The sequence below is a fragment of the Alternaria atra genome, assembly GCF_907166805.1.
Source record: "Alternaria atra isolate CS162 genome assembly, contig: 23, whole genome shotgun sequence".
Lineage (NCBI taxonomy): Eukaryota > Fungi > Ascomycota > Dothideomycetes > Pleosporales > Pleosporaceae > Alternaria > Alternaria atra.
In genome coordinates, this window is record NW_025091321.1 from 3,497,956 (window position 1) to 3,515,381 (window position 17,426).

The 17,426-nt window shown below is 51.5% G+C and overlaps 8 protein-coding genes across 8 annotated transcripts; 4 read left to right on the forward strand and 4 right to left on the reverse strand.

Moving 5' to 3' along the window:
* Positions 1–46: 46 nt before the first annotated feature.
* Positions 47–1,749, forward strand: ALTATR162_LOCUS4713 (uncharacterized protein; the record flags this gene model as incomplete). Its single annotated transcript, XM_043312328.1, has 4 exons — positions 47–58; positions 154–1,398; positions 1,448–1,586; positions 1,637–1,749. 4 exons carry the CDS (start codon positions 47–49, stop codon positions 1,747–1,749), a joined length of 1,509 nt encoding a protein of 502 aa, XP_043168263.1.
* A 1,636-nt stretch (positions 1,750–3,385) lies between these two features.
* On the forward strand, positions 3,386–3,829 carry ALTATR162_LOCUS4714 (uncharacterized protein; the record flags this gene model as incomplete). The annotated part of the gene is made up of 3 exons (XM_043312329.1): positions 3,386–3,413; positions 3,475–3,552; positions 3,615–3,829. The coding sequence occupies 3 exons, from the start codon at positions 3,386–3,388 to the stop codon at positions 3,827–3,829; spliced, it is 321 nt and encodes a 106-aa protein (XP_043168264.1).
* Positions 3,830–4,070: 241 nt separating this feature from the next.
* Positions 4,071–5,383, reverse strand: ALTATR162_LOCUS4715 (uncharacterized protein; the record flags this gene model as incomplete). The annotated part of the gene is made up of 4 exons (XM_043312330.1): positions 4,071–4,541; positions 4,591–5,090; positions 5,155–5,167; positions 5,345–5,383. 4 exons carry the CDS (start codon positions 5,381–5,383, stop codon positions 4,071–4,073), a joined length of 1,023 nt encoding a protein of 340 aa, XP_043168265.1.
* Positions 5,384–5,906: 523 nt separating this feature from the next.
* ALTATR162_LOCUS4716 (uncharacterized protein) lies at positions 5,907–6,943 on the forward strand (the record flags this gene model as incomplete). The annotated part of the gene is made up of 4 exons (XM_043312331.1): positions 5,907–6,032; positions 6,084–6,402; positions 6,477–6,487; positions 6,530–6,943. The coding sequence occupies 4 exons, from the start codon at positions 5,907–5,909 to the stop codon at positions 6,941–6,943; spliced, it is 870 nt and encodes a 289-aa protein (XP_043168266.1).
* Positions 6,944–7,574: 631 nt separating this feature from the next.
* ALTATR162_LOCUS4717 (uncharacterized protein) lies at positions 7,575–8,560 on the reverse strand (the record flags this gene model as incomplete). The annotated part of the gene is made up of 2 exons (XM_043312332.1): positions 7,575–8,039; positions 8,093–8,560. The coding sequence occupies 2 exons, from the start codon at positions 8,558–8,560 to the stop codon at positions 7,575–7,577; spliced, it is 933 nt and encodes a 310-aa protein (XP_043168267.1).
* A 1,588-nt stretch (positions 8,561–10,148) lies between these two features.
* On the reverse strand, positions 10,149–11,877 carry ALTATR162_LOCUS4718 (uncharacterized protein; the record flags this gene model as incomplete). The annotated part of the gene is made up of 2 exons (XM_043312333.1): positions 10,149–11,488; positions 11,580–11,877. 2 exons carry the CDS (start codon positions 11,875–11,877, stop codon positions 10,149–10,151), a joined length of 1,638 nt encoding a protein of 545 aa, XP_043168268.1.
* Positions 11,878–12,716: 839 nt separating this feature from the next.
* Positions 12,717–13,517, forward strand: ALTATR162_LOCUS4719 (uncharacterized protein; the record flags this gene model as incomplete). Its single annotated transcript, XM_043312334.1, has 1 exon — positions 12,717–13,517. One exon carries the CDS (start codon positions 12,717–12,719, stop codon positions 13,515–13,517), a length of 801 nt encoding a protein of 266 aa, XP_043168269.1.
* Positions 13,518–14,840: 1,323 nt separating this feature from the next.
* Positions 14,841–16,696, reverse strand: ALTATR162_LOCUS4720 (uncharacterized protein; the record flags this gene model as incomplete). The annotated part of the gene is made up of 2 exons (XM_043312335.1): positions 14,841–15,984; positions 16,089–16,696. The coding sequence occupies 2 exons, from the start codon at positions 16,694–16,696 to the stop codon at positions 14,841–14,843; spliced, it is 1,752 nt and encodes a 583-aa protein (XP_043168270.1).
* Between the last annotated feature and the right edge of the window lie 730 nt (positions 16,697–17,426).

The window sequence follows — 17,426 nt, forward strand, 5'->3', positions numbered from 1 at the left end:
CTGGATACCTCTCTAGCCTTGATTAGCATATATAATATTGCTTGCAATGCCTCCCGCTGTACGTTCTCGCCCTTTCACCTGTTGTCGTCCCATCTCTCCGATTCACCACAGCGACACGTCCGGCACCTTGCATTATACTAACGCGTGCAACAGGCTCGAACCCTCAGGCAGCGCGCCGTCACTAACGAGAATGATGAGAACGCCGCCACGACACGCTTGACGCGTGCAAAGGCCGCAAACCTCGGCGCCAATGAGTCTGCTGCCGACGTTCCCAAGAAGACTCTCCAGACGAAGAAGTCAACTGCCACCCTCGGCGCCAACGGTGCCGCGACACGGAAGCGCGCCGCCCTCGGTGATGTCAGCAATGTCACCAAGACGGACGCCGTTGGTGCTGGCGCGAAGGACGGAAAGAAGCCACTGGCCACCAAGGGCGCAGTCTCAAAAGCAGCACAACCCACCGGCATCAAGAAGTCATCGCGGGCCAACTCGACACGTTCCATCTTGGAACCCAAGGACAAGAACATCACCTCATCCGACGTGAAGAAACGCCAAGCTAGCGGTAACGGTATCGCCGGTCAGCCCGCCAAGAAGCGCATGCAAGTCAAGCCAGTGAAGGAGGAGAAGGAGGAAGACATCGAGGAGGTTGATGAAGAAGAAGAGGACGAGGCTGAGAACGTCAAGCCAGAGGAGAACGTCACTGAGGACACCAAGCCAGTCAATGGCACAAAGAAGGAGGTTGAGGCACCCATCACAGAGGTCTTCTATGACGGCCCGGATCTAGACAAGGAGGATGTCGATGACCCATTAATGGTCTCGGAGTATGTCGTCGAGATCTTCGAGTACTTGAAGGAGCTGGAGATTGCGACCATGGCCAACCCAGACTACATGGAGAGCCAGACTGAGCTTGAGTGGAAGATGCGCGGTATCCTCGTCGACTGGTTACTTGAAGTTCACACTCGCTTCCGCCTCCTTCCAGAGACCCTCTTCCTCGCTGTCAACATCATTGACCGCTTCCTCTCTGCCAAGATTGTCCAGCTGGACCGTCTCCAGTTGGTCGGTGTCACTGCCATGTTCATCGCCTCCAAGTACGAGGAGGTCCTCTCGCCCCACGTCCAGAACTTCCGTCACGTCGCCGACGATGGCTTCACCGAGGAGGAAATCCTTAGCGCTGAGCGCTTCGTCCTCGCTGCTCTCAACTACGATCTCAGCTACCCCAACCCCATGAACTTCCTTCGCCGGATATCAAAGGCCGACAACTACGACATCCAGACCCGTACACTGGGCAAGTACCTCCTCGAGATTGGCTGCCTAGACCACCGCTTCCTCGCCCACCCCCCAAGCCAGGTCGCCGCTGCTGCCATGTACCTTGCTCGTCTCGTCCTCGAGCGTGGCCCTTGGGTAAGTCATCATGACCTTCACACTAGCGACTTTGTACTAACATTCACAGGACAACACCCTCACACACTACGCCGGCTACTCCGAGGAGGAGATTCAGCCTGTCCTGCAGCTGATGATCGACTACCTCTCTGGACCTGTCGTCCACGAGGCCTTTTTCAAGAAGTATGCTAGCAAGAAGTTCTTGAAGGGTAAGTCAGCACATACTCTACTCTTTCATATCCCAACTAACATTGACCAGCATCTATTGTTCTCCGCAAGTGGGCCAAGGACTACGTTGCTGCCTATGGTAACGCGCTCCAAGAAGAAGAAGAGGCCGCCGTTGTTCCGTCCAAGAACAAGAGCCAGCGCTAAGACTGTTGGTGTTCTCTAGGCACTCCCGGTCTTTGGCTTAGGAGTCGCAAAGCTATTCATTTCCGCCATGCTCGAACGAGCAGCGGTTGACGAAGTTCGGCTCCGACCGGGAGCAAAAATTTACGATTGCATCCAAGCCAACCCATTCATGTTTACATCTTGGCTAATACCATCTTCCGGTCGGCGTTAATACATGGGATGCAAGTTGATTGCACACTTCTTTTATGGTTTCTTGTCTTGTTTTGGTATATGGAGTCGCAGGCGTTCGTCCCCCATGCACGGAGGCGCAATCAAAGGGTGCTTGCCTTTTCACATCACTCTTAACTTCATTTCTCTGTAGCGGCTCTGGATACTCGCTCATAGCATTAGCGATTGATATACCATGAATGGTGTGATATGGGAGAGGCTATTCCTTCGTGGATCTGTATGTGGTGTCGTGTGGGAATATGGGCCATTGGGATAGCAGAATGTGAGGTAGCTCTCAATGTATGAGTAGTCTGAATGCGCACTGTTTCGCGTCAAATGAAGCAGAAATTCCATAAACGTCTTCCAGAACTTCAAGCAATCATCAATGAGCAAGTCTCTTTTGTCTGACGTGACGTTGTATGATGATGCCATACTGTTAGCCATCCTCCCAGCCATCTGATGTGAGACCCACACCAAAACACGAGCGCATCGCGTGCGCGTCCAGAGCCCGAAACCCACACGATACGTCACGGCCGTGTTCTTTCGAGAACGCCACCTTCCTTGATTTTCGCGTCCCGCGTCCTGACACCAACACGCCACGTTCCCGCTTCACGATCGCGATGCAGACGTGCTTGGCCGCATGTCGCGTTCCCTGCGATCAACGTACCTCGGCTGTTCACGTCAGTATCGACGCTAACCTTGATTCGGGGTCGAGATCAAGTGCTGAATGCACTGCGACCACAGCTTCGGCCGTTGATCAAACCATCGATACGGGGAAACCTTGGTAATCTTTCATCGCTTTCTACTTTTTTTGTTATCATTTTTATTCTCAGTCGGTTTGAATTGAGCACGAAAACGTGATTCGCGACGCTATATCCACTCATACGTACCCATCTGCGACACATACACGCAATACAAGACAACAAACACCCTCGAAGAACAATTCGCAGCACTATCAACAGCCAATCATGCAAGAAACAGACCTCCACTACCCACCCGAAACCTGTCCCTTTTGTACCATTGCAGCCGCCTTTCCCTTTCCAGTTTCCTCCTCTAATAGTCCTACGCTGTGGACAAGTAGTAAGGCCCAAGAATCGTCAACAGATTGTGTACCAAAAGAGGAGGAGAGCGATCCCGAAAAAACCAACCCGAGCAGTTTCGTCGTACTGAGGAGTAGGGATGTTGTTGCTTTCTTGGACATTTTGCCTATGACTGGTGGTAAGTTTTATCATCTCTTGCCTCTGATAGGATAGAATAAAGACGGAATAAGAACATTGTGACAACGAATGGGATGAGGCAGGGGTTTGATCCAAACGATAAGTTTGGAAGCTTGAGGGATTCCAGGGGAGACTATGATGGAGTTTGAGTAGATGAACAATGGCTAACGTGTAGGATTGATTCAGGACATTTACTCGTCACTACCCGACAACACAAAGTCAAAGTCGCAGATATGGAAGCTGTCGAGAGTAGGGAGATTGGTAAGTTGACGAATCAACATTATTTGTTGACAAGATAGATGTGCTAATCGTGTTAACTTAGGCTTCTGGTTACCGATACTAGCGAGGACGGTGGCAAGAGTAACAGGCGTAACGGATTACAACATTGTGCAGAATAATGGTATGTTTCTTGTTGTTGGTCTTTCTTTCTTCGATTCATCGTATCCTAACAAATACTTACAGGAGCACGTGCTGCACAAGTGGTACCACATGTACATTTCCACATTATACCACGCCCGAAGACAATGCCTGAGATCAAGAACAAGAGCTGGACAATGTTTGGGCGGGGTCAAAGAGATGATTTGGATGACGAGGAGGGCGCTAAGATGGCTGGGGAGATGAGAAGGGTGTTGAGGGAGGAGTTGGAGAAGATGAACACGTCAAGTGCGAAGTTATGAGAGGGTTGGGTTGCAAATCATTGTAATTCTGGATTTTATCCTGTTCACTGTAGTCACAAAGGTCGCTGAGCTCATCGCTACATTCAGTATTATTAACATTAAAGAAACAATCCAAAGGACGCTGGGTATCATTGCTCTTTAGCTGTCCATCCATTCCCTCGATGGGCAGCAATGAATATTGCCCGCCCAAAACATTTGCGTGTTCCTGGTCTCATATCTCATTCTCATTTGACACAAAAGTTTACTGGCCCTTCTTCGCTTTCGTCTCATCCGCCGGGATAAACCTCTTCTTGACAGCCTTTACCATCTGCGAGAACCAGTAAAAGTTGAGCATACTCAAGGCTGTGTTACCAACCAAGTATACGCAGACCAACCACATGGGCAGCTCACCAATCGCCAAACCTCCGGGTCCCTCGAGACCCATACTACTGTTTGCGGTTCCATCGCTCTTCTGGGCTTCGAGGAGAGAGCTCATGAGTTCGGGCTTTGGCATCGTGAGCGCCTTGTAAATGTCCGAGTAGATCATGACAGATTGGTATGATCCCCACACAATACGACAGCAGAAGAACATGACGAGGAGGGCGATGCCGTTGTAGAGCTGGAGCTTTGAGCCGGTCATTCCGAGCTTGTCGCAAAACCAGTGGATATTGAGGAAAGGCGTAGAGAGTTCGTAGAGGACGAAGGAGAGGCCGTAGTAGTTCCCAAAGGGTTTCTAGAAGATGGTCAGTATATGCGACAACATGGGTACACTGATAACATACGAAGCCAATACAGGTGACTGCCAAAGCACCGATCGCATGGATCAACGAGCTCATTCCAGCAATGTGGATGTACTGCGCAGAGACTTGGAGGTCCCACAGGAAGTACCCAGCAGCAAAGCCCTGGACCATACCGCTCGCTGGTGTATAACCCCATAGTCTACCCCTCCAGTCCATCTCGTGTCTCTGTTCATCCTTGAAGATGACCCATAACGCAGCGGCGCATATGAAGAGAGCCTGGATCATGGAGACCCAGTGGATGTCCCAGTTGAGTCGCGTGCGCTTGTTGAAGCCATTATATGTCTTGGGGCAGATGAGCTGCGAAATGGTGGGAGAAAGGACATGGAGGATGAAATGGTATCCTAGGAAGCCAAGGAGGATCTCGTGGACGTGGTACGGAAGCGTCGTCAGGCTCAGCTTGTCAGCGAATGACTTGCTAGCCTGCACGAGCAGAGAGGGCGGAGGAAGGGGGTCCCGCATATCGGGTCTGGTTAGGATATCGACTATAGACATGGTATTAGTTTGGCTGTGCGCAGTAGTAGCAAGAATAGGGATAGAGAGGATTACTGGAATCGTGGGGCTACATGTTCTGCCTATATATACTCATCTGTGGGGCGCAGTGATCCGAGGAAGTTTCCTCTTGTGTAGGGAGTGTCTCGTGTGTCCTACACTGCATGCTTCGGGTGGGCGTTTTGCCTGATCCCTGAGTCGTTAGATGCGGGGCTGGCGGACCTGAACATCGAAGCTTGTAAGCTACCCTGAACGCGCTAGGCAGGAATTCGCCGGCGTCCTGCATGCACCACTCTGCGCCGCTATCGATCCTCCGTTGTCGTCATCCTGCTCCTCCACCACCGACCTTGTACCTGCCACAACGGCCGTAACAATACTTCTCTCGACACAGAGTCCCTATACATCTCGCCCAGCGCTGTGTAGGTCCATCCGCGCCCTCCGAAATAGCATGGCGGCGTCAGAGGGCCTGCCCTTCAGAAAGACTAACGAAACATGGCGTCTTCAACAGCAACAGCAACAGCGACTACCAAAGCTGCTGTCATCGCTCCCAGAGCCCTGAAAGCTCTCCAGGCAACTGCCCTTGTTGTCACCGGCACCGGAACATCATCGTCGCCGTAGCGCGTTCTGCATTTGTCCCGCAGCACACCTTACCGCCCAACTTTTCTGCCGCCGACATCTCGAGCTCCACAACAACAAGTTTACATCACGCGCTACCCCGGAGCCTACCTCCGTCGTCATACGTCTTGAATAAGCCGAGAAATTGCCGCTTGCTGGATACAAAGCTTCCTGTCGCGATCCTTTAGTCTACGATGAGCGAGCTCGACGACTTCATGGAGCAGACGGGAGGCCGTCCGTCTGCTTCGGACACTCCGCCTGCTGCTGACCCTTCCTTGACCGAAAACAGCAAGAAGCGCAAAAATGCGAAGGAGCCTGAGGTAAGCAGCTTCTTCCAAGCTCAGGGACCACTCGCTGACATGAAAGCGCAGGCCAACAAGAAGCCCAAAGTCATGGAGAACAAGGCTATCTGGATTTCCAACCTGCCTCTCGATGCCACTAAGAAGGAGCTCGAAGACGAGTGCTCGAGGTACGGCATCATCGACAAGGGCGCTAACGGCGAGCCGCGCATCTACATGTACGAGACCGATGGCGTCTTCAACGGCACCGCCATGGTCGTATACTTCAAGAAGGAGGCAATCGCCAATGCCATCAGGCTGATGGACGATTTCCCTCTTCGCCCCGGCGATAATTCAAACGGTAACATCCACGTCGAGGCAGCCAAGATCGAGCACAAGAAAGAGAGGGATGGTGAGAAGATTGCATCCAAGCTTACACGCAAGGACAGGAAGGCGTCTGAGCGTAATCGTGCTGAACTGAACCAGTAAGTCGGCAAGTCTGCAGACTGTTGCATCGTCACTAACGACCCTATCGGAAGCTCAACGAGTGGTCTGATAACGAGGATTACGTCGCCGAGACCTTGGCGCCCAAAAAGAACAAGTGGGCTAAGGTCGTCATTATCAAGAATATCTTCGACCTGGAGCAGCTCGAGGAAGACGCGAAAGCATACCTGGAAATTAAAGAGGACATGCGCGAGGCAGCCGAGGAGTACGGCGAAGTCACCAACTGCACCTTGTACGACAGGGAGCCCGAGGGCATCGTCACGGTCCGCTTTCGCGAGTTCGAGCCTGCGGAGAATTTTGTGGCCGCCTTCCAGGGCAGGAGATACAATCATCGTGGCCTTCAACTTTCGCTCGCAGAAGACAAGCCCAAGTTCAAGAAGTCTGGCCGTGCCAACACGCCTGACAGTGATGACGAGGCGCCGGCGCCGGCGGCCAAAACCAAGGCCTAGATACCTGTCACTTGGAGTGGTGCATACCCTCCGGATAGGTTCGCACACGGATAGGACATTGATGCAAAGCATACCATTTATACAGAGAGCTATTTACTTCATTACTTCATCACTTATATAGCTACAAACAGCTCATATGCTTGAGCTGGGAAAGATACCCTAATGTACTACACATGAATACAAGCCGAATGGCTTTCGACTGTGACTGGACAGTTCATCAACCTAGAATTTACCATTCTGGTCAATCCACAGTGATGTTGAACGTGGCAGCACTGTCTTGCTGCTCTGTATAAACAAGTGACACATCTAGACTGTGCATCCTAGATACACGACGTCAGAAGACTTATCAAAGGTAGCTAGGTGCGCAGGAAGAGTTTTGCAAATCTGTGACATTTCCACATCTATCCCATTATCAAACTACATTATCGAAAAGGCGACCCGTGAACATGACCCTATACACATGCGAAAGGCTCCCAAATATTGAACCTCCCGTGTCTCTGATGAAGAAAGCGATGAATCGATCTTGCGACCCATCTGGTATCAATGACAATTATGAAAAAAAAAGAAGAGAAAACGCCATAATGCTCCTGTCATCCAACTTCTTTCCACTCCAAGCATCAACATTGCTCATCTACAAGACGAGTGCGGCGGCAGCGGCAGCGAGCAGAGCACCAGCGCCACCGGCGACCTTGGCGGCGCCGGCGGTGAACTCAGGTGGGCTTGATGCGGATGCTGAGCTGGGGGCAATGGGCTGACCGGCAGTTGGCGAGGTAGCGACGGTGGTGGTGTTATAGAGGGGCATGCCTGAGAGCTGGGCGAAGCCAGAGGTGGCATTGGTAGGTGGCATGACAGGGTAGCCTGTAGACAGGGGTGGAGCGGCGTGGCCTGAGGACAAAGAAGGAGCAGCATAGTCTGAGGACACAGAAGGAGCAGCGTAGCCTGAGGACGCGGGTGCAGTGCCGTAGCCTGAAGATGCGGGCGCACTGGAAGATACAGGCGCAGCGCCGTAACCGTCGCCAGCTGAGACCATGGTGAAGTTGGCGCAGCCGATACGAGTCTTGTTGCTAAGGTGAACAACGAAGGACAAGGCGCCGAACTGTGATATATTAGCAAATTGCTCTTCCGTTACAGTATACGATCAAGACTTACGAAAGCAGGGTCTGAAGGCAGAGTAGCAGAGTACAAGTCGGTGTACTCGGTCGAGAAAGTCTGCTCAGTGATGTTTCCGAACTTGCCGCTCAAGTCACCAGTCTGGCATGTCTCGGGCTTGGTGGCATCGCAAATGGGGACCTCGCCGCGCATGTACGGATCCAGGTGAGCACCAGTACCAGTGCAGTTACCATCAGCGGGGACTGGCTTGGCGTGGAGGTGGTACATGAAGGGACCGCCAGTCTCGGGGAGGCCAGCAAAGGAGACGGAAAACTTGACGCCCTTGCCATCCGCACCGGTAGTACCCCCGATGGAACCAGTGAGGGTGCTGCCTTCCTTGGGAGGAAGAGTACCGACGTACTTAGCGCCCATAGGGTTACCGGTCACTACGGGAGCAGGAATGACAGTCGAGGACTGGGCGGCGACAGCGGTGGCCGCGGCCAAAACGGAGATGACGGAGACAAGCATTTTGATTGTGGTGGTTGTCGTTGGATTTTGTATAAAGAACGGAGTTGGAACTCGACTGTGAGAATTGTTTAGCGAGTGTAGGTGTGAGAGCAAGGTGAGAAGTAACGTAGAAAAGCGGGTGTTCTGGAGAAATGAAGTGGGAATGCCAAGTGTGTTTATATGAGGAGCGGCGCAATTGAGGTGGAAGAGGGGAAAGCGCGATATGAACCTTGTGACGGGTAACACAAACGGAAACTTGCACACAGTGCAAACGACGTCACGGGGTAGGAATGGAAGGGAAGCTTGAGGGGACTACATACCGATATTATAGCGAATGCTGGCACGCAAAGTGGAGAGAGACTGTTGTATGCAGACGATAAACTGTAGGAAAAACCAGCGAAGGGGTATCTTGCAAAAGGATGATTCCTCAGGACATGCGGCGGCTGGCAAACACTATATAACTTTCCTGCTGGGTAGAGGCGCAGTCAGGCACCGGTGGTTGGGGCGTCACACAGCGAAAGCCATCACAAATCCATCAACTCACCTTCCCAAAGACCACGGCCAGAAGAAGATCCACCCTGCGCGCCGTCACTTCCATTGTAACCCACTATGAACCCTCTTCTGCCAATTCATGCCCGGCTGATTGGTTCCTGAGAACAAAGGCAAGTGTGTGATATTGGTTGAAACGATGTGTTGTTTGCCGTAAATGCGCTAGAGGATGCACGCCCGCTTCGCCGTTTCGAAACACCAAGCCGCATGGGCGCTTTGCCGGCCAATCATTGTGGGGGCGGGCCTTGTTCCTGAGGCCAGGGCTGAGCCTGATGTGGAGTTTGTAAGACTTGGCCCCAGCCAGCTCAGTTTTCGGCATGCGCCAACACCGAGGCGCAGTGTTAAGGAGGCGGGTAAGAGTCACACTTCGATGGCGACCAAAACTGCAAACAGTTCAAAGTGTTTTTGTCCTGTAGTCGCTTGTTGATGCAGATGGTCTGAGGAAAGGGTCTCGGCTGTCGCATAATGTCCCTTCTGCCGCCAATGTACCAAGCTTCGACTACTGCGGCGCTAGTGGGGCCTAACAGTCTTGGTACAGATCCAAATTTACCTCATACAGTGACATGGCGCTTGGGTGTTGCACCTTTCCCGCTAGCCGGGCCCTAGGGAAACAAACATTCCACACAAAACTCTCGCTGTTGCGCTTAATTGACACAAATAGCCCAAACATGCGTTCCTGAGGCGGGTGTAGCAGAACTTTTATTCTGTGTTTTACTGAGGCGTTCTGAGGCACGCATTCGAGGAGTCCCGGTTGAGAAAGTTCTACGACACGGCAAAGACGGGTGTGAGATGAGATGACGGATGAGGAGGGAGAATCAGAGGAAATTGACAGAAGCGGGTGAATTGAGAAACGACAGGGTTGCGCATCTAACTGATGCAGAGTTATATGGAAACATCGAAATTACAGCTCGATCATTACCCCTCACACATTGCGCAGGACTCTCAGGAGCCGTCTCTTCTGCCACGCCGCATCCATACGGGTCAGCATCTGTCCTGTAGAAGTCGATATGTTCCACATGTAGCGGTGGATCGAACATGTCGCTGTGTCGGTAGATCCGCCTCAACGTGTCTCATTTCTGACCTTATAGCTGATCCTAGCGCGACACCAGCCGACAACATGTGCCGCACCGGCATCTACCAGATCCTGCCCGACGGCCTGAACATCTTTGTATGCGTCTGGAGCTTCTTCAAAAACAAGGTCCTTCTCGTCACAGATGACCCACGTGCCTTCAGTGTCCGTCGATCGTGGCTCCAGAATATTTTGGCCTTTGTACTTCTGAGCCAAGGTTGACAGCGCTTTTGCCCGAGACATGGCGCGTCCTGCACCGTGGGCGAGCGAAAGTCCGTTCTTTAGACCCCATGAGTTGGAGGCTGAGAACGTAGGTTGGAGAATGAGCGTCGGTGTGCCTCGGGATCCGGGAAGTGGAACAAGGCTGAGCGGTAATTGAGTCTTCGGGTTGTACGTCGGTGCTGCACCTTTCCTGTGAACATATACGTACCCTTGAGTAGTATCGTTCAAACTCCATGCATATCTCCCAGTTGGACAAGGTGCGGATGGAGGCCATGCCACCCGCTCAACGTTGTTGTGCCAGATGTCGACCACCTTGCGTCTCTTCAGTGCCGCTTTGGCAACTGGAATCATCTTGATGCCTTCTTCGCCGAGATTGCCTGCGTCTGATCTGCCCAGATTCCAGTCTTCGTTGCCAGGTTCAAGACATGCAAAGAAACGCAACGCGATTAGATCCCTGTTTGCTTTCGCCCACTCGCAGGCCTTGTCGTGTTCTTTCATGTATTCGGTTGCATCCGAACTACCCTCTTCAAAGCTGGTGCGCATCTCTGTTGTATACTTCTTGAGGATACTGCCTCCTAATCCTCGAGAGCCTGAGTGGACTAGGAGAACGACATCGTCTTGGTGGAGACTGTTGTCTATGTTGGCAAGTGATGATTCTTCAACCACCTGGATCTCGGCAAAATGGTTTCCAGCTCCTATGGTACCCAACGCAACGTCCCATTGCTGACCTACAGAATAGCTGCGTTCTTGCTCGTCCATTAGCCATGTTTCTCGGTACGCTTGAGTCTGCCATATTCCCTCTAGCCCTCGAAGCTTTTCAGCAACCTTCTTGCCCTTGTCCCCATCGACTTGGCTTCGAGGCAGTGTAGTCTTGTACCAGGCCATACCACACCCAATATCGCCTCCGATCAGAGGAGGATGAATCCATCTCTTCGAAGCGAAGACTGCACCAATGGGAAATTTAGTGCCGGGATGCAAATCAGGTTGACCAACAGCATGTACAATTCCGGGGAGCGTATGTGCAGTGGTCGTGAGCTGGGTCACAGAAAGCGACCCAACGGGCGCTTTGGATGCTAGGACTTCAACTGGACATTGTGGGTTTGCGTCTGCTGTTATAGAGAGTCAGTGGTTGAGAATAACGCCGAGACGTGGTAAGTGCAGATATTAAGCGCAAACTTGCTCAAACCTTATGCTACTTACCATTTACATCCGATTCTTTCTTAGCACCAACATATTCCTCTCCTGTTGAGATGAGCAGCAAGATATCATTTTCGATATGGGTTTTCCAGTCTGCTTCAGTCAACAGCTCTTGTCCAGTATGCCCAACAAAGATGCGGGTAGGCTTCTTTAGGCGCAGCTTTGATTGAGCATTCTTGAAGATAAGTGCTCGGATAGATGAAGAAGCTACAGGATCAGTGGATGCAGAAGCGGGTATAATCACTGGAGCCTTTTGTGTTTGTTGCGCATTCGAGGCGACAGTCACTCGTATGGCAGGCATCTTTGCACTGTAGTGGGTTCAGATTTCGATGGGACAATGCGAGACTGGATAGGGTTTAAAAGTAGTTTGCTAATCAGGAAGGAAGGAATGATAAATATCTGCAGTCGCAGAGCTGCGGATTTATTGTGCAGTTGATTCATAGTAGAGGTTGAGCTAGCGTGACGCTGCTCCAGATGTCACTTCGACTCATTCTGGACTACGAAGCATAGCCACAACGCCTTTTACCACAACAAAGCAGTGGTTTGATCGATCACGTACTCACCAAAAAGTATTGTTGAATTAACCTGTTCATGTTCCGTCGCCCTTGTAGCTGCCCAGGTGGAATGAGTGTTTCACGTGATTGAGCAAGCTTGAGATCCGAGCCATGGCTATAGCTATGATATTAAACACATGTCCAAAGTTTTATAAGCGGTGTGAGGTCCAAAGCAAGGCCAAAGTAAAAAGGAAGAGATCATCAGGGCCCACATACCCGCGTCGCGGGCCTGGGTGAGAGAACGTGCAACTTGCATGACGTATTACAGTCCGATTGGATGGTTAGACCGCGTTGCCGTTACAACGCACCTAGCTTGGCACATAGCACAGCCGCACCGACTTTGATGCCCACGACACCTTGACACTTGACAGCCCATAGCAGTGAACCACCTTTTGCGTCTTGTATCTATCAAGTGTAAGCTAGCAATTGGCGCATATCGGGCCCATACTCATACACGTACAGTTGCTAGCCGCCCCTATATCGATAGCCGTCCCAACAACCAACCCGGTCCCGTACAACATCACAACTCTCCGGCGCAAGCCGCATACCCTCGTTCACGACCGACCAAGACGTCCATATTCCGACAATGCGCACATTCTTCGCTCCGCTATTGCTTGCGCCGCTCGCAGCGCTTGCCGCACCGGATGTCTTCGCCGACTTCGAACCCGCCGTTGCGCCATTAGAGAACCCCGTATACGAGGCAATGGAGACATCTCCCGCGGACAGCGGCGTCGACCTTCTTAAGAGACAGAACAATGCATGCGCAAACCAATACTACAACTGCGCTGGTCTCGGCGCACCAGGACTTTGCTGTCCACGAACAGCCGTCTGCTCAGCCGACCAGGCGGGACACGTAGCATGCTGTCCCCAGGGCGTAGCATGCACAGGAGCAATTGGCGCCATTGCAACCGGCGCAAACCCTTCGGCCACGTCGACCGTCTCGTTCGTAATCGCATCCACAACAGGCGACAGCCCATTCGTGCAGGAAACAAATGGCGCAAACCACGGAAGCACGGTACAGAACCAATTCTACCCTTTCCCGTACATACCGACGACTTACTCGAACGCAGCTGCCTGCTCGTCCGCTTATACAAGCTGCCAAAGTGATGCTGCAAGCTGTACGACTGCTCTAGCCAACGGCGCCGCGGGCGTCACTATATCGGCACCAAACGGCGGCGGCGCGACGATTACGGCGATTCCGAGTGTGGGTCTCCAGTCTGCTCAGAGCATCTGCTCGAGCTTGAGCAGTCTCGGATGTTCGCAGCTTACTGTTGAGGCCTGTGCGGCTTTTGATGGTCAAGGAAACGCAGCAAAGAGAGCCCGCTGCGCCGACTACCTGATGACAGCAGGTATTGCAGTCGGCATAGCGGGACAGCTTCTGAGATGAGGAAGAGATGTATCTGGGTCTTCGTTTCATTGTGGATAATATGGCGGATGTTTACGTTAATGAGACGAAAATACGATTTGTGCGTTGGCACAGCTTTGCTTTATGGCTTTCTGCCATTACATGGCGTTCACAAGGAGTAAAAAGAGTATGGCATGCGGCAGATACGTATGTTTGCCTGCATCTGTATATGCCTTCAATGAGATTATTCAACTTTTCCATATTACATCGTCCCATCCTCTTCTGTTCCTGTCTTTACACTTTGAGATTCAGGCTCGGCTTACAGGCGACTGCCTTCTACATCGTCTCTACTTTAGTATCGGGCATCATGAGTTGACGCTGTCGCCTACAAACTGCGGTGAAGGTGAAGTGATCTGCTGGTCTTTGAACGTAGAGAAACGTTATTCGGTTCCCATGGTCTTGTCCACGACGCTAGGGATTCTATGTTTCTGATCGATCCAGATGAGCGAGAGAATTCGGAGCAACATCTGGCAAGGTGAGATAACGAGGAGCTCTAATGTAGGTGAAGAAAAGCTGCTAGTGATAAGAGAACGTATCCGGGGATATATATATATGAGCCTGGAGCTTACCAAATGATTATACAAAGACGTGTATCCAGTGAGAAAGAGCAGTGGTGCCAGGACAACGAGATCCAACACATAAAAACATACTCACTCCCAAAGGACAATATATCCTCATCCAACACTCTCAACCCCATCTTCTTACCACACATATCCCAAACTCGAACCAAAAAAGAAGATATCTTGAACGCGGCTAGACTCGAACTAGCATCTTTCACATTACTCACGATGTGGCCAAGGGCCAGCAACGTCCTGCCGGCGGTCTTCTTCAGCCCAACACATGCAGGCACTACGCGGTAGAGGAGTTTATGGCGTGAACGTCTTGACCATTGGACTACGCGTTCTAGTTTGGTTTGATTTGATTGATAGTAAAACGGTGAGTTGGAAGGCTTGTATGGAGGGATGTGAAATGAAACCGGAGTACGATACGATAGAGAGCACAGAGATGGTGTGGAGAAGTGTTGAATAAGACGAGACATATCACATTACGATATATGAGCGAGAGCGAAAGAATGTAGAGTATTAGAAATATTTACATTTCTTGATTCGTAAAGTGAGTGTCGTCGTCATGATAAAGCATAACTTTCAATGGCTTCCATAAAGGCAAGCCGGGTATCAAGATCATATGAAGTAAAGGCCCATTACACCCACCTCTATCCTCAAGGTATGCCACCGTTGTGTCGTAAAGAGCGTAAAAAGTCCAAAATGCACTGCTTGCCATCCATCACCTCAAGATACTACGTGATCATACACGATCATGCGGCTCAACCGTTCTCGTAGCAACAGCATCAATCGCGTCAAAACTGCTCCTCGGGCTCGAATCCCCAATATCCTTACCAAACTCCTTCTGCCTGAGTTCCCAGCTCCCAACCCTCTCATGCCCTCTCTTGTGATCTCCTCCAAAGCTAACGATACCCGCAGTAGCAGTGGCAGGCAGCGCCCCGTTCCTCGACAGACTGACATCGGGGTCTGACGCCAACTTTGCTGAGCCTTTGAAGCCGCCAAGATCGGATTTTTGGTTGTTGCCTAGGCGTTGCTCGACGCGGTGGAAACGGATGCCAGCGAGTAACATGGCAATTGCGAAAAGTAAACCCGCGACGACGAGGGACACCACTGCGCCGATGACACCTCCGACGACAGGGGAGATGGCATGTTTCTTCTGGCGCTCTTGTGGTGCGGGGACTACGAGTGTAACACCGCTTCCATCTGCGCCCAAGCAGAAAAGACTCGGACTGCTGCAGCTGGTACACCACTCACTCAGTCCTTGCATACCGATACTGCTGAATATAGTGTGAAATTCCCCAAATGGCATATCTGTCATGGATTTTCCACTGTTAAACATGGAGTAAGATCGGAGCGGCTCGGTTTCAGCATCTGTTCCGTTGTGGAAGTAGAAGCGTACCCAGAGGTCGTTCGGGTCACTTGGCATCTCCGCACTATCGCCTGTGCTGAAGAGCTCAAAGATCATGGCTGAGCCGTAGGGGGGAATGGATTTGAAGTCTGATGATTGGGAGTCGAGCATCATGAGTGACATGAGGCTTATCATGGCGTCCTGTTCGCCGAAGAAGAAAGTAAGCGGACTGGGCTTATTGGCCTGACCAGCGCTATTGACCAAGCTATCGCTGTTCGTCTTTTCTGGGAGGAGCTGATCGAATGAATGAAGGATCGAGCCTGCAAGGGTTTTGCCGCCGATAGCTCGGTTATCGGAGTCTGTGGTAGATGCGGTTGTGTTACCGTAGAGATACCAAGCTACTTCGTTGGCGTCGTATCGCAGCTTGTCGTATACACCCGTGTAATCAGAGTCGTTTGCCAAGGTTCTGTAGATGCTGGAGTTGTGCGAGTATTGGTATGATAAGTAATCTGCTAGTTCAAGTGCGAAGGTGTATTCCCTGTGTCAATGTTACTATCCAGTTCATGTTGTATTTCTCGGTAATGTCTGGAAACCTTGGAGAACGTAAAAGCCCTCAAAGCATTTTGCTTGCATTATACTTACAGTTCATCTTGCTCTGCGTAGCCTTCAAACCAATCCAGATCCAGCTTTTTGTACAGATCCTCATTGGCCGCTAGTGTCGCCTTAAACTCCGAGGTAGTGAAATACTTCAGTCCGTCTGACTGTCCTTTGGGGCAGGATTGGGCTCCAGATACGAGTCTCGAATACGGGTCGTTGGGGCTAGCAGCGTGTATGCTAGCGTACTGATACCCGTTTAGTGGGTAATCGATAGAAGTGCCGTCTGCAAGCACTCCCGTTGCGTTGTTCATGTCATGTGGTGGGTAGAGCCCTTGCATGAAAGCTTGGGCAGACGATACGAGGTATGGCGTATCCAGCGTTTGAACCCATATCTGATCGTTATCCAGAGTGTCCTTTGACAGTCCCGCAATAGACGCGGTACCAGCAACGTATTTTTTTCTGAGCTGTTGTCCAAGCGCATGCATTTGGTTTGCGCCGACAGTGGTAAGAGTTTGGGTATCATTGCGTAGACGAGGTGTTCTCTCTCCTGTTCGAACGAAAGCGAAAGCAGCATGTGTATGTTCCGAATTCGAACTCTGAGCGCCAACAAGCCAGGCAGAAGCCGCTGCGGCGACGATGGTGCGTGTGAACATTGCAAAAGTTTGCTAGTGTGGTACCTCAACACCAAGACGGTGACGATGTTGCTTGCTGGTGAGACAGAATACCAGCGACAAGGCTGAACCCACTGAATCCCGGGATCACATCTCTACTTATTCCTTGTGGCAGCTCGCATACAAACTAGATACCCATGCTTATTTTCAAGGCAGCAAGCAAGGCACCTCACCCGCCAGTACAAAGAAGCGAACAGTCCGCGGCCCCCAATAACGATAGCGGCAGAACGCCTGACGAGAAAGTGGCGCGGACAAACTCACAACCCAATACGCGCCGCATGTACGGAAGGGATATGACGAAAATTGCAGCCTTGTTGACTACTACGGCATGTCTATGTCTGCCTTGAGCCAAAGATTGCAAGCGGATGGACATCCGTAGAAAGGCATCATCGATGCGCGAACCAAGATGTTGCAGTTCCTTGGTTGCACAGCATCCGATTCTGCCGGACTCAGCGGCACCGTGGTGGATACCAAGACAAGAACTTTTGGCGCATCGAACGACGCCAAAATCAACGAGGTGGCTGGGAGCTGACAGCGGGAGCCCAGGCCCTATCGTGACTCTGTCCTTACACACGAGTGTGTTGGCCGCTATACTGCACAGAGTTAGCCTGTGATTCCTACTAACGCTTCTCGTGGTCGTCACCGGTAAACCGGTGAGCGGGACACGGCACGCTCAGGTACAGTGAAGAGCATGGGATTCTTCCACGGTGTT